This window comes from Molothrus ater, chromosome 9, assembly GCF_012460135.2.
Source record: "Molothrus ater isolate BHLD 08-10-18 breed brown headed cowbird chromosome 9, BPBGC_Mater_1.1, whole genome shotgun sequence".
Taxonomy (NCBI): Eukaryota; Metazoa; Chordata; class Aves; order Passeriformes; family Icteridae; genus Molothrus; species Molothrus ater.
Genome location: NC_050486.2, coordinates 17098201 through 17111088, shown reverse-complemented (window position 1 = coordinate 17111088; position 12888 = coordinate 17098201). Strand labels below are relative to the sequence as shown.

At 41.9% G+C, this 12888-nt stretch overlaps 1 protein-coding gene across 2 annotated transcripts; it reads left to right on the top strand.

Annotated features, from left to right (window-relative positions):
- The first annotated feature begins 869 nt into the window (after positions 1-869).
- Positions 870-12810, top strand: SAMD13 (sterile alpha motif domain containing 13). Of its 2 annotated transcripts, none has more exons than XM_036387421.2 (4): positions 870-978; positions 2614-2694; positions 6707-6818; positions 11654-12810. In XM_036387421.2, exons 2-4 carry the CDS (start codon positions 2642-2644, stop codon positions 11795-11797), a joined length of 309 nt encoding a protein of 102 aa, XP_036243314.1. In that variant the 5' UTR covers positions 870-978; positions 2614-2641; the 3' UTR covers positions 11798-12810. The 2 variants fall into 2 exon arrangements, with proteins under 2 accessions (XP_036243314.1, XP_036243311.1); XM_036387418.2 differs by lacking the exon at positions 870-978 and adding an exon at positions 1171-1285.
- The last annotated feature ends 78 nt before the right edge of the window (positions 12811-12888 follow it).

The window sequence follows — 12888 nt, the reverse complement described above, 5'->3', positions numbered from 1 at the left end:
CCAGGTAATTTGTAATGCCCCCCTTGCCTTGCAGCAAAGAGCAGGCGTGTAATTTGAGTGGCTTGACTCAGAAGGAAATTTTTCAAGTAAAACATCCCATAAATTTGAAGTAACCTAGCCTGTGATGGATAATCAAAAGGTCACAGCACCTGATTAGTGGCTGGGATGCAGCCCTGGCTACAAAGCCCGTGTGTGGGGAAACAGGGTGTGTTGATAGTCCTTGCTTGATTTCACTTGCACTGACAGTGCATCTAGGTAATGCCTATATGCCATTAGAAAACATCAGCAATCAAGAAATACTGAAGAGATAAAAAAATAGTGTAAAAAGAAAAAAAAGAAGTGTTGTTGCCAGAAAAACTTGACAAGTTTTGTATTAAACTCTGTGGGTGAGATTTTATTGCCAGTGGGACACTTAGTAATTTGGAAGCTCTTTGAGTTGATTCTTTCTGTACAGTAAATCCCGTGGGTATGGTCTCCTTGTGAAATAAAGTCTGGAGCTTAGACGAGTGAGGTCTGCAGACTCAGTGCCTCCATCTCCTCTCTTTCCCGAGTGCCGGCGGTGGCACGGTGGGGGTGACTCGGTTGTGCTGCCCTTGGTCACTCCTCTTTCTCATCACCCCGAGCCTGCAGCTGCAGGAGTTCCACAGAAAACCAAGTGTTTGCTACTCACATACGTGTTGACGAACTCATTCTAGGAATGAATTTTTGTAACTTTATCAATCTGCCAACATCTGGCGACTCCTACTTCGTACCTTGTATAAAATTTCTTCGGCTTGGTACTGCATCCTTCAACAACTAGGGATTTGTTCCCGTTACCTGTAACACCCCGCTTGTTAGGAGGAGCAGAAATGTCCACAAGGAGGCCCCAAGAACCTCAAGTCAAGAACCGAGCTCCGATCGTTGCTCTCCGGCCGTGTGCCGCCGGCAGGTCCGTGCCCGCCCATACCGGCCCCGGCGCTGCCCGCGGCTCCCCAGCAGGTAAGCGCCTGTCGGGGTCAGCCGCTCGGCGGAGGCGCCGCTCCGTGCCCGCCCCGCTGCCCTCCCCATCCCGACGGGCCCCGGGCGCCCTCCCCGCCGGGCGGGGGTCCCGCGGCGCGGCGCCTTTAACGCGGCGGCCATGACGCGGGCGGTCCGTGTGTGGCGGGCGCGTCACGGGGCCGGGCGGGGCCGCTCCCGGTGTCACTCGGAGCCGCCGCGGAGCGCCCGCTGCCGCCGGGGGGCGGGGGCCGCGGGCTCCGCCGCTCCGCAGCAGCCGGTAGTCATGCGCCGGTTTAGTTGCTCGTAGGTAGGTTTTTCTGCCTTGCTTCCCTCGCCCCCAGCCAGGACTGACAATGTGGTGCAGTGCGAGCGGGTGCCCGAGAGATGCTGAACGCGTGTGCCAGCCCCGGCGCAGCCGCGGGAAGCGGAGCCCCGGGAGCCCCCGCCGCCCGGGCCCGCGGGCTCCGCGGGAGTGCCCGCCCTGAGCCCGGGGGCTGCGGGCCGTGCGCGGCCGCGGCGCGGGGCGTTCCGCAGGTAGGCTGGTGCGGGTGTCGTCTGCAGTCATCTCAGGTGAACCGAGAAGTGATTTCAGGGAATTCGTGGAGTTGTTTGGTCAGCGGTGCAGGAAGAAGCATCTTTTCGATTAGTTTGTTACTGTGTTCTTGGTGCTTTACGCGCTTCTACGTGTATAATAAAGGGTCGTCTTCTTTTTTTCCTTTTTTCCCCCACAGCAATATTAATTGCTATTCTCTATTTTTGCAAAGTTTTAGCTGAAGAGCACGATTTCCCTATTCTGTATCCCAGAGCTTTGAGACATTTCACTGGCATCCATTAATGCTACAGCAAGAACATCCTGAGTCCTTGGTCCGTTCTCTGGTGCTTTCTGAAATAGAAATGGCTTACTTGAGGACAGAAGGAAAGGCTTGGGTTATTTCTGCATGTTCCGTGGAGTGATGGAAAAGTACTCCAGCGTGCTGCAAGGAAGGAAACAAATTGGATTTTCTCCTGTGCCCTTCATGTGCTCCTTTCCTTTTTGGAGTTCAGTGTAGCATACCTATAGAGAAGCTGCTCTAGTGCAGGAAGGGAGGTCTTGATTTAGGCCTCAGGAGTTTGGGGCTCAATAAGTAACTCTGCTTACCAGCTTTATTTGTACAATGGGCATAAGTGACATGTCATCTGTATCCAAGTCCACATTTGTAAAACAAGGCTATGGATTTCCAAATCTTTGTAAAGATCTTCCATCTGTTTGGATCCTCTGTACCACAGGATGACTGAAGACCCATCAAGCTCTTGATACACAGCTATATATGCACATCAATCTCCATGAATTTGAATACATACAGTTTGATCAAAATTTTAACACTTGTGAAAAGGATTAAATGTAGTATTACTTTCCTTGATTTTCAGGCAAGAATTATTTCTTGTGTTTGAAGCACAGATCAACTTTCTTTTCTAGTTCATTAGCTACTATCAGCTTTGCCAGGCTTCCAGGGAAATCAGTCTTTGACAGCACTGTTGCTCTCAAGTGGAAATATGCATGTGTCCCTGTAGAATGCTTGTTTCGTTACGTTACGCTGCACTGGTCATACTACCAGTTATTAAACACAGCTTTTTTTTTTCCTCCCTATCAATCAGTTGCTGAAGTAAAACTTCTATCCTCCCCATGCTAACTGTTGACATGGAAAACAAGGAAAATGGCTCTCTGGATGTCAAAAAGTAAGTGTTTCTTTTACATAAACAGCACATGGATTTTGAATGTAGTTTTCCTTTGAACTAATGTGGTTGGCAACAGTGCCCATCTCCATCTTTGCGCATTTCAAATCCTCCCTGTTCTTAATGACTTCTGTTGCATTTCAGCTTTGAAATAGAAGAGTCCAGGGCACTGAGCTGATTAAAAGTGATATGTGGTAGGACTGTACAGCAATGAAGAGATGTAGAGGATAGTAACTTAAGTTAGGAGTACGTTTTTTCTTTTCCTCTCAACCAGACACTAAAGCAAGTGGTAGCACTGTAGCCAATACTGTGCCTCTGCTCACATGTCTGTCAGTGGCTTTTGCAGACCCAGTGCCTAATGGGAGAAGTGTCCTGTGTGGAAGTTACCTCTCCATGCCCTTCTCTGCTGACAGCCCACCTGTCTGGGGCTGAGTAGTAGCAGGATATCGCTTAGGTGTCAGTTCCCTTCTGAAACAGATACTTTAAGCTGTTTATTGGAGAAGCCTGAAGTTGCTGGGGTGTTATTTCATACCTAGAGGAGGAATAAGGCACAGACATGGTGTGTACTGCTCTACAGCTTTCTTTTGTGTGGTAAACTACAGGCTAATGCATAGAAGTTTTTTGTAAGCATTTATTTAAGGTCAGAAATTCTTTAATTAGGACTAGCAATTCTGAATGACATTATGGTCTGAGAAGTGAAATTCTGTGTGGAAAAATCTGGCCTTGCTGCTTTAGGATTACAGAAGCCATGGTGAGAGAGATGTACACATATGTGTATACATTAAAGGAAAAAAAAATACCATAAGGAAAGATACTAGAGTAAGCTCTTAGTCTGTTCTGTCAAGCTGCAACACTTTGTGCAGCTGCACCTCATTATTCTCTTTCATAAGATCTCTCTTACATAAGCTGTCCAAGAAAACGTGACAATGTGTAGGCTACCAGGCACTAGAGTAAGGTAAATAATAATGGTCACTTCAGGCTACTGATAAAACACCTGATTATCAAAAGCATCAAAAGATCTGATGGCAGCCATTAAAATCAGCATCCTCCCCCTTCACTTGAGATGCTGGCTACACCACACCAACATAAAGAGCATTTTCCTATTCAGTGACTATGAATAATTATTGTGTGTCCCTTAGAAACCACTTTCCCTTTGGCAGGCTGGTTTCTACAATGAGCACTCTGGGGTGGGAGGAGAAAGGAGACAGTCAAAGCAGGGACAGTTCATGTTTAATCATTTTCCCCAAGGCTTGCTGATAAAGACTCAACCACTGATTGCTAAGGTGGCCTTTTAGAGTGGATGGAAATCGTATTTAAACTGTGGGGCTGTGGTTTCTAGATGGATGTATATTGTATGTATGTGGGCATATCTACAAAGGAAGTATTTGACACTTTCTTGAAGTGCCTATAAATAAGCTGGATAAAATCTGTTTGTTCTCAGCTATATCCTTTCAGACCTTGCTGCTTCTGCCACATGATGGCAATAAAGGCTCAGGGACAGTGGTGAAAAACAGACAAGCCTAATTTTTATTCATTGTTAGTGCATCTAGTATACAGTTTCAAAGCCTAAAATGCCTGTCTTCGTAAGATTTTAAAGCATCCAGGATGTGAGGCATAAGCCAGTGTATGGCTAAGCCATGGATATTATATATTCCCTTGTCTTGACTAAAGAATAGAGCCATGTCAGCAGCAGTGTGAGGAGGAGACTAACAAAGTCCACAAGCAGAATGAACATCTGTGTGGGTAGATGGGTTAAAATCCAGTCAGCCTCCAGCAGTCTGCCACATGCCTTCCAGTCTTCTGCAGCTGTAGTGTAGCTGTGGAAATTGGCTCCACTTGAGGTCCAGCATGATGCTATTCCTTGAGGCAGGAACTTGCAATTAATTCCTGTGATTAATTAATGACTGAGGTAGAGCCCCTGAAGTCACTGCAGTTGAGCCCTGGATGGGGCTGGACCTGGACCAAGCTGCAGCTCCCTAGTGATAAAAGAGGAGCTACAAGAAAAACTAAAGCACTTGAGCTGAGATGAAAAATTCTGGAAGGAGGGTTTGGGGCCATATTTAATTTGAAATTAAAGTGTTTGGAGAAGTAAGCAAATTACAGTTAAGTGATATTTTTACACACTGAACCTTTTATTTGCTGTTTAAGAAGGGTTAAATTCAATTTGTTTGTTTTTTTTAACTGAGTGGTTGGCATTTTGTTTATTTTTTTTAGTAAAAAATGAGTAATTAAAAGTGACAGTCTGTGTCTTAAGGAAAATGCAAAGATTTAAATATAATTCCTCTAATGCTGCTTTTATAAATACGTGCAAATTTTGTGTGGCAGTTTTCACATTTTACTTCTTAAGCCTCAGAATGTGCACAACACCAAAATATCTTATTTGAAAGGCATTCTTTGATTTAAAAAAAAAACACAAGAAAAAAGTGCAGTTCTGATAAGGCCATGTAGTCTCATTTTCAATTTTGCTGAGTGTTGCTTTCTGTGTAATCACAATCAGTGAAGCAATTCATGAAGTAAGTCATCATGTGATGAGCAAAAGTAAGAAACTGTTCCTCATTCCTCAGAGATCCATGATAAATGAAAGAAACTGCTTTTAGAAGGCCCAGTGTAACACAGGCTGCAGATGGTCCTTGTGGTCAGATTTTGTTGCCATATTGACAGACATATTTCAAGAGTTTGGGGACATGCAAAAATCATTTTTTCCATGAGTCCTCCTTTCCAGGACTCAGATAGTTGTAGAAATCAGAATGTTATAGAAATGGCGATGGGAGGCACTCTATGTATAGATTGCATTTGGCTGCTTTGAAAAATGGTGTGCCCTTGCTTCACCCAGTTATTTTGCTGAAAAACATACAAGTCTAGGCAAGGCAGAGATGCTGACAGTTGGAAAAGAAAAAATTGAAGGACAGAACAAAAATATTGTCAGGAGAGTATAATCTGTGTTTCTTTTCTAGCTGGTGCTGTTGAAATCAATGTCCTGCCTCTAAGCTTCAGACCAGAAAATGGACAGGATTCTGACACCTGCCCTAATCTGTACATTTTCAATATTGCTTCATTAGCATTATGGTTAAGCAAGTATAATGATGGGAAATATTTGGCATGAACTTCAGGACTTCTGGTTGAGGAAACATGTTAAAGAAGCTCTTTCTTTGATATCTTGCTCTTCATCCTCATAAATTGCAGTAGAAAAGGCAGTCAAGCTCACTGTGTTGGTTTTTTTTTACTAAAAATTTTCAGATACACCACCCTTATCTTTGTGACAGGGTGATTGTAGTTTGAGGAAAAGAAATGCAGGATAAGGATAATAATATGAATATTTTGTGGAAAACAATTGCCTGAGGTTAATCACAGAAGGAATTAATTGTGATTGTGTTTAACAGATGTTTTCTCAGATGCACAGCTATTGAAAAAGTCCATAGATTTGTCCAAAGATGAGTCTAACAACAGTTTTGGGAAATTTTCTATATTGAGAATTAGTTCAATCATTTGGTGCCTCTGTTTTGGTTGAGAAGTTCTGTTTGTTTGTAATTGATTTGTTATTGTTTTGCAAGGTAAAGATGCCTACCAGTAATTTCTACCCACATTACAAGGACAGTCTCATCTGTGTAAAGAATAATCCACATATAATTCTTTAAGTACTTGGTGTAGCTGAAAGCATGCTGCAGGAATTTGGCAGGAAAGGCAGGAATTTGCTACCCCAGGTATGGCAGTTCTCATTCTCCAACAGCAAAGACAGCACACTTGTATGAAGATCCTAACTGATTACTTTGGCTGATGTGAAGATTCATATACTTTCTTCTTTTCTGAAAGGAGAGGGGTCTCAGTTTTCCCCAGCATCAGGTGGAATGTGAAAGAACAGGAGACACTGTTCTGTATTGGAGTGGGGGAGATGTATCAAAGAACACTTTTCCTGCAGAAACAAGGAAGGAGGGGGACATACATGAGGTGTGCACAAAGCAGCAGCAGATGTTCTGCACACCTTTAGTGATTACTTGTCTGCATTTGCACTTTGCAGTTCACTAGAGAATGGGAGACCTCTGGATCCTGCTGACTGGGCTGTTACTGATGTTGTGAATTATTTCAGAACAGCTGGATTTGAAGAACAAGCCAGTGCTTTTCAGGAACAGGTAACTGTGTTAGCAAACACCTTTTGACTGCCACCAGGTTCTCACATTGCAAATTTTTGCTGTGAGCCTGGTTATATACTGTAAAATGGGAGAGAAAATCCCACATTAATGGTGGGATTTGGGTCTGTTGTTGAGTGACAATGCATGGGACTGTGATCTCTGAGTAATGTAATAATCTCTCTTGTTCTGCAAGCTGTGGATAATGAGTTGGAGTTTGTTTAAGATAGGATTCAGAAAGGTGAGAAATCTAAATAAATTTTCTGGCTTGAACTCAGTCTCCCTATACAACTCGCTCAGTTTCACTGTCTTGTTATTTAAAATGTGAATGGTGTTTAAAATGTGAATTCCCTTTTTTCTTAGTGTATTGTGTAATTACACTCATGAGTATTTATAAAACCTGGGGCTTCTAAGCAACAATGTGAGTGTGAAGGCATAGGGTGACAAAGGGGCTGCTTTGTTGCACTGAACTTGGCAGTACAAGTGAATATGGAAAGGACAGATTGGCACTAAGTTGGCAGAGGGAACAGCATGTTTGTAGGACTCAGTCTGAGAAAAGGTTGGGTCTTTGTTTCTGGGCCTTGTAACTGCTGATACTAACGGAAGGCTTCTTTTGGTAGATTAGGTCAGCAAAGAGCTTCAACAGTTGTAACTCACCTGCCAGCAGCTGGGGCTGTGTGTTAGTGGGGCAGACTTGGGAAGTCAGCTTGCTTGGCCTTCAGCCCACCTGTTCCATAGAGAAGTAACTTACATCAGACTGGCTGTTCAGCACCTCCCCAGATAAGTCTGTAGGCTTGTGTGTGACTACCAGGAAATTAGTCACCCACACTTGTAATTAGTTATCCAAATAGATGGCTCGACCTTCCAAGGTACTGAGCTGGTGCAAGTTACTGGCAGCTTGGCAGGGAGACTGTCCATTGCCCATGAAATAACATCGTGCTTGGTCAGGGTAATGTTGCTGACCTTCAGCACCACGTCTGTGAAATCCAATCTGATTGTAACTGATGCATATAACAAAGTATCTAAATTTAATTCTTTGTTCTTGAGGGTGAAAAGCCTGGTGGTGGGTGATTCTCTAGTAGGTTGCAGAGAAGGTTCTTTCTGCAGCTGCTGCTAATTTTTCAGAATTTGAAGATGAGTGAACAGGCTAAAAAGGAAAATGTTTGAGTGTGTCCATTCCTTAATACCAGCATCCATGTCACAAAAGCCCTGGAAATGTGGCTTAAAAACTATACAGGCAAAGTAATTGTGGTCTCTGGGAGTCTTTTCCTTATACTGACAGATACCTCTGGCTTCCATCAAATATTTTGACCTCTTTGCCTCACAGCTGACAATTATTGTCAATAATATTGAAATAATTACTACTGATTTTGCAGCAGAAAGGTGAGGCTGATTTCTCAGTTTTGGCAAATCAGTCTGCAACAGCAGCCTTATAGGCTTTATTAGTATTTTGCAGTGAAGATAAGTGGTTTCAGTAGGGTAACTGAGGACGCTGCTGGGACAGCCATGTGCAGAAGTGTGGCTGTGATTCCACTGCCAACTTCACCTTATGCTAAAACCTTGGAAAGAGAGGCTGACAGCTGCCACCAGGATGTGGCCAGGAGCTGAGGGATGGATAATTGCAGCAGAAGTCATTGCCACTTCCTTCTTCCTCTCCATTAGCAGCATGAGGAGCAGCAAGTGCCTGGTTCTACATGCCAGGTTTGCCAGCCTATTCCCTGTCTGCATCAAGAACAGCCTCATAAACAATCCTCTCCCTAACTTCTTATCAGTGGTGCTGTTCAGTTTCTTCTACACTGTCTGCTACCACTAACTTTACCTGTGTTCTTGCAGTATTTTTGTCAGGATCTCCCAGGCAGTGCAGACAGGTTCATTTTGAACCCTTAGCCATCCTCTGTCTGTAGAGCACCAGGCATGCAGCTGCAATTCTGGCCATCTCTATTTTCCTCTGTCATTTGCAGTTGCCTGGGCCCCAGAAACCCAGTTTCACTGATCTACTGCCCTGAATATGTACTGGAAGAGGAATGAGATTGTAAGCAGTAAAGGAAAGTATTCAGTTTCACCTACAATACTGGGAAATTGTTTTCCATTGAACTGCTTCGGTAGGGGTAGCACAATGGTTTCCTTACAAAATATCCTTAGCCCAGAATGTAATCATGACATCTTTTATTACACTGAGCTTTTACACAGCAATAACTGGGTCCACACTTTCCTTTGATGAATCTGAATACATCTGGACTCACCTGAAACAAGTGGCTCAAAAGATCTTTAAGACCTGAATTTTTTGTACAATACTTTAAGGATAATTAGGAGACATTTTAAGGGCTGCAGAATGTTTTATTAACCTCTATTGTAAGTGCTGGTAAAAAGTGATGCTTGTATGATGATTATCTGTTATTCCTTCTTGGAGTTCCACTGATGTCAGCAAATCAAAAGAGCTCACTGATGAAAACAGATTCAGCTGAAGGATGTTGCCTAATAACAAAAATCCGTAACATCAGCAAGCAAATCAGACAAGCCAAGAAGTTGAGGACACAGGATACCTGAAGAGGGAGGAGTAGCAGTTGCAGGACGAGGGTGTGGACACTTTCAGAAAAATACAGCCTGTCACTTTGTGGTTGAGCTTTCTGTAGGAGCCCTGGAAGCACAAGGCACTCTGGCTCAGTCCAAGACTGAAGCTGTTTATAAGGTCTCAAGATGTGCTTGTGCTCTGACCTTTGTTATGGCCCATGTGGCTTCTTGAGCATTGTGTTGTGATAGCCAGATATGGCCCAGGTGACCCAGTGCTGGTTTGCTGGCCTCACTGCAAGGCCTTACCAGAAGGGAAACTGGGGTTTGACATCAGCTGGTGTCCTCTGCTGCTTTCTGGCAGAGCCACAGTAGGGAGGAGCATGTGAGTGTGCTGGCTTACTGTAAAGCTTTGCATTTCTCAGTCACTTAGAGCAGAAGGGATCATGGAGGGACTTGAAGCTTAACCAGTCCTTTGGTTATTTGCTGAAGACAGTGTGATATTGGTGTTGAGGTCATCCTGGCACCTGAGGTCATCCTGGGGAATTATTGTTAGCTTGACTTGTGTAGAGAAGTTTCTCTGCAATTAACATTTAAAGACATACTGAGAGCTAGCATTGAAATTGCACCCTGAAAAAATCCAGAAAATAGAGAAGTAGCGGAGAAGAGATCAGAGAAGTCACCAGAGCATACAAAATCTTACCTGGTGCAAAAAAAGATGTGACAATTCTGCAGGATCAGGTAAATGTGGAAAACTTAAAGGAAGTGAAAGAGGTAAAGCTTACAATTCACACAAAGATATAAAACGCTTGAACTCTGAATGTGTAATCACTCCTTCCTGCACAGATGTGTTTAAAAAATCAGTTTTCTATTCAGTGGAAGTCTTAGTATTTACCAGCATTTCTAGAAAACACAGGGAACCCTGTGGAAGAAGAAGGGAAAGGAATAGATGCTTTTTTCCTATTCTTGGAGTTTCTCCTATTCCAGGTACTGGATTTACTCCATTTGGATCCTACCAAGCTGGAGGCTGTTCTTCCTCCATAGCATCGTTGAACAGCAGCAGAAAAGGCAACTTCAGATCGGTCATAGCAATGAGCAAAACACTCACTGGTGTCAAAATTCCCACAGAAAGAATTGTGACGAATGGAAAAGAGAGGATAGAAACTGGTTTTTTCCATTAACATTCTCAACAGTAATTGGAAAGAGGCACCTGCTATAATTGGGTAAAAAGTTATTGGAAACTTTTTTTTCTTTTAGAATTACTGTTACTTTATGCTCCCCTGAGGGATTAGTAGTTGTATACATCTTGGGGATATTTTTTTAAAATGCCACTTTCAGCTGATCTTTGACTATGTTGTGGTTTGTCCATGTATTTTGCATTTATAAAATTTATCAAATTTTAAGAGAGATCCATCTTGACAAATTCCTGCTGAGCTCTAATAGAAGTCTTCTTTTCATGTTGCATTGTAATCAAGGATTGGATCTCTGATATTTCCAAGATAATAGAAGGGAGTGGAGAGATGTGGATTCTTTCTCTTCCATTTCGAGTTTAAAAATTATTTGGAGGAAGTTTTCAAGCATATGTCAAGGTTTTGAGATGGAAAAGAGAAATCCAAAGCCTACAGGATTTCTAACCTAAACAGGTCAGAAGGTCAAGGTCTGAGAGGAAAAAGAATCCCACCATATCTGTGATTTACAAGAGGTATTTTAAGCAGGAAAGTGTCGGGGCTGTTGAAACTTAAGCTGACAAGTTGCTGCTTTTCTCGTTTTCCCTTAAAAGTAGAGGAAGAGAAGTTCTCTCAGTGTGTCAAGCTCTAGTTAGGCCCTTCCAATATTTCTGATTGCAAGAGTCTTTTCCTTTTTTTCCCCCCACAGGATGCATGGGAAGGTTGGCCTTTTAAAGAAGGCACCTGAAGTTATTAGCAGATATTCACTAGTTTAAACTTGCATAGTGCTGTCAATAGTAATTCTTCTGAAATGCACTTCATAAGCTGCATTCTTAGGAGTATCCTTCCCTAAATGGCTGATAATTAGGCATTCTTCACTTGTACCTATTAATTAGAAAAGGGTTTACAAGGAGAGAATTTTGAAATTAGGCTCATTTGGATTTTGTGCTTGACTAAATAGTATTTATGCCTTAGTCAGCACAGGTGAGCACTTGAAAAACAGACAGCAAGCAGAATTTAGCAGCTGTGAACATGGTTTCAGGAAAATCAAGGCTACTATTTTCCTCAGTGATCCTCTATAGTAGTATTCCATTTGTTGCATGACTGTTCTCCTCTGTTAGATTTGTATATTTGTCTTTATCAATTCTTTAATTCTTCTTATAGGAAATTGATGGGAAATCATTACTGTTGATGACAAGAAATGATGTACTGACTGGACTTTCATTAAAACTGGGGCCTGCGCTGAAAATCTATGAATATCACGTAAAACCTCTACAGACACAACATCTAAAGAACAACTCTTTATAGCTAATTGTCTAATTGGGGTCATGCTGTGCCTCAAGGGAAAAATAAGCAATTTGGTTTCATGTGATGGAACTTTGTAAAGAGAGAATATATCTATTAAGAGTTTAAACCAAATTAGAATATATATCCTATTGGATAGAGCTGGCAATATACTATATGCTGAGTCTGAACTGAGAGAGGTGGTGTGTATTTTTTACATAGTACATAATGATTTTCTCTTTTAGGAAGTGTCAATGAGCATGTTGAGATAGCTACATCACTGTATCCAGAACAAAAGGGAGGTATGTCATTCTCATTTTTGAGCCAGACATGTTCTTGATTTCATTAATTAAGATACCAAAAAATTAAACAAAAACAACCCCGAAGTTTACATGCATCTTTAGAGAGAGGAACCAATTAAAGTAGGTTTTGGTTTACACTAAAGACCTACTAAAATTATTGCTACTTATAATTTCAGGATGGGACTGACACTTGCCAAGTCACCCTTTTTTGCAGAGGGTCCTATTTTGACCTTATTAAGGTTTACTTGTGGTATGCTGCAATGTTTAAAGCTGTACATAGAACTAACATAACTCCTTCGATAGCAGAAGGTGTTGCTGACAGGTGAAACTGAGTTGTGTATTTTTTGCTGTCCTTTAAATTTTCAGCTTTTCACCTGTTTTTAATAGTAGTCCTATGTAAAATATAGTTGGTTTTTAAGGGTTTGTGTTGCTTTGCAAACAAAAAAAGCTTCATTTTATTCCTTTTTTAATTTATGATTGTTTTCTAACATTATGCAGAAATTTGTAAAAAGTAAAATTCTGCACATTTTTAATATTGTCTGTCTTTGGTGTTGTAATGATTGATTTTTTTTAATGCTTTACTTAACACTTTGAATACTTGTTTTAAGAACTGAAAGAAGCTGTCTTGTCACCATACATCTCTGTTAAAAGAGAGTCATGTTAAATCTGTTTGTACTGGTTCCCTATTTGATAGGTTGCTTGCTATATCCCAATAAAACATTGCTTATGTTTGGATTCAGTTTACTTTACAGATCTTTTACTTTCTCTGTTGTGGTATACTGGAGCTCCTTTCCTCCATTTTCCTATTAAAAA

Excerpts from the sequence above, each read along its gene's own strand:
- SAMD13 (XM_036387421.2), top strand. The coding sequence starts at position 2,642 with ATGCTAACTGTTGACATGGAAAACAAGGAAAATGGCTCTCTGGATGTC. Across the intron at positions 2,695-6,706 it reads GGCTCTCTGGATGTCAAAAA|TTCACTAGAGAATGGGAGAC; the intron begins GTAAGTGTTTCT and ends TGCACTTTGCAG. Across the intron at positions 6,819-11,653 it reads CCAGTGCTTTTCAGGAACAG|GAAATTGATGGGAAATCATT; the intron begins GTAACTGTGTTA and ends TTCTTCTTATAG.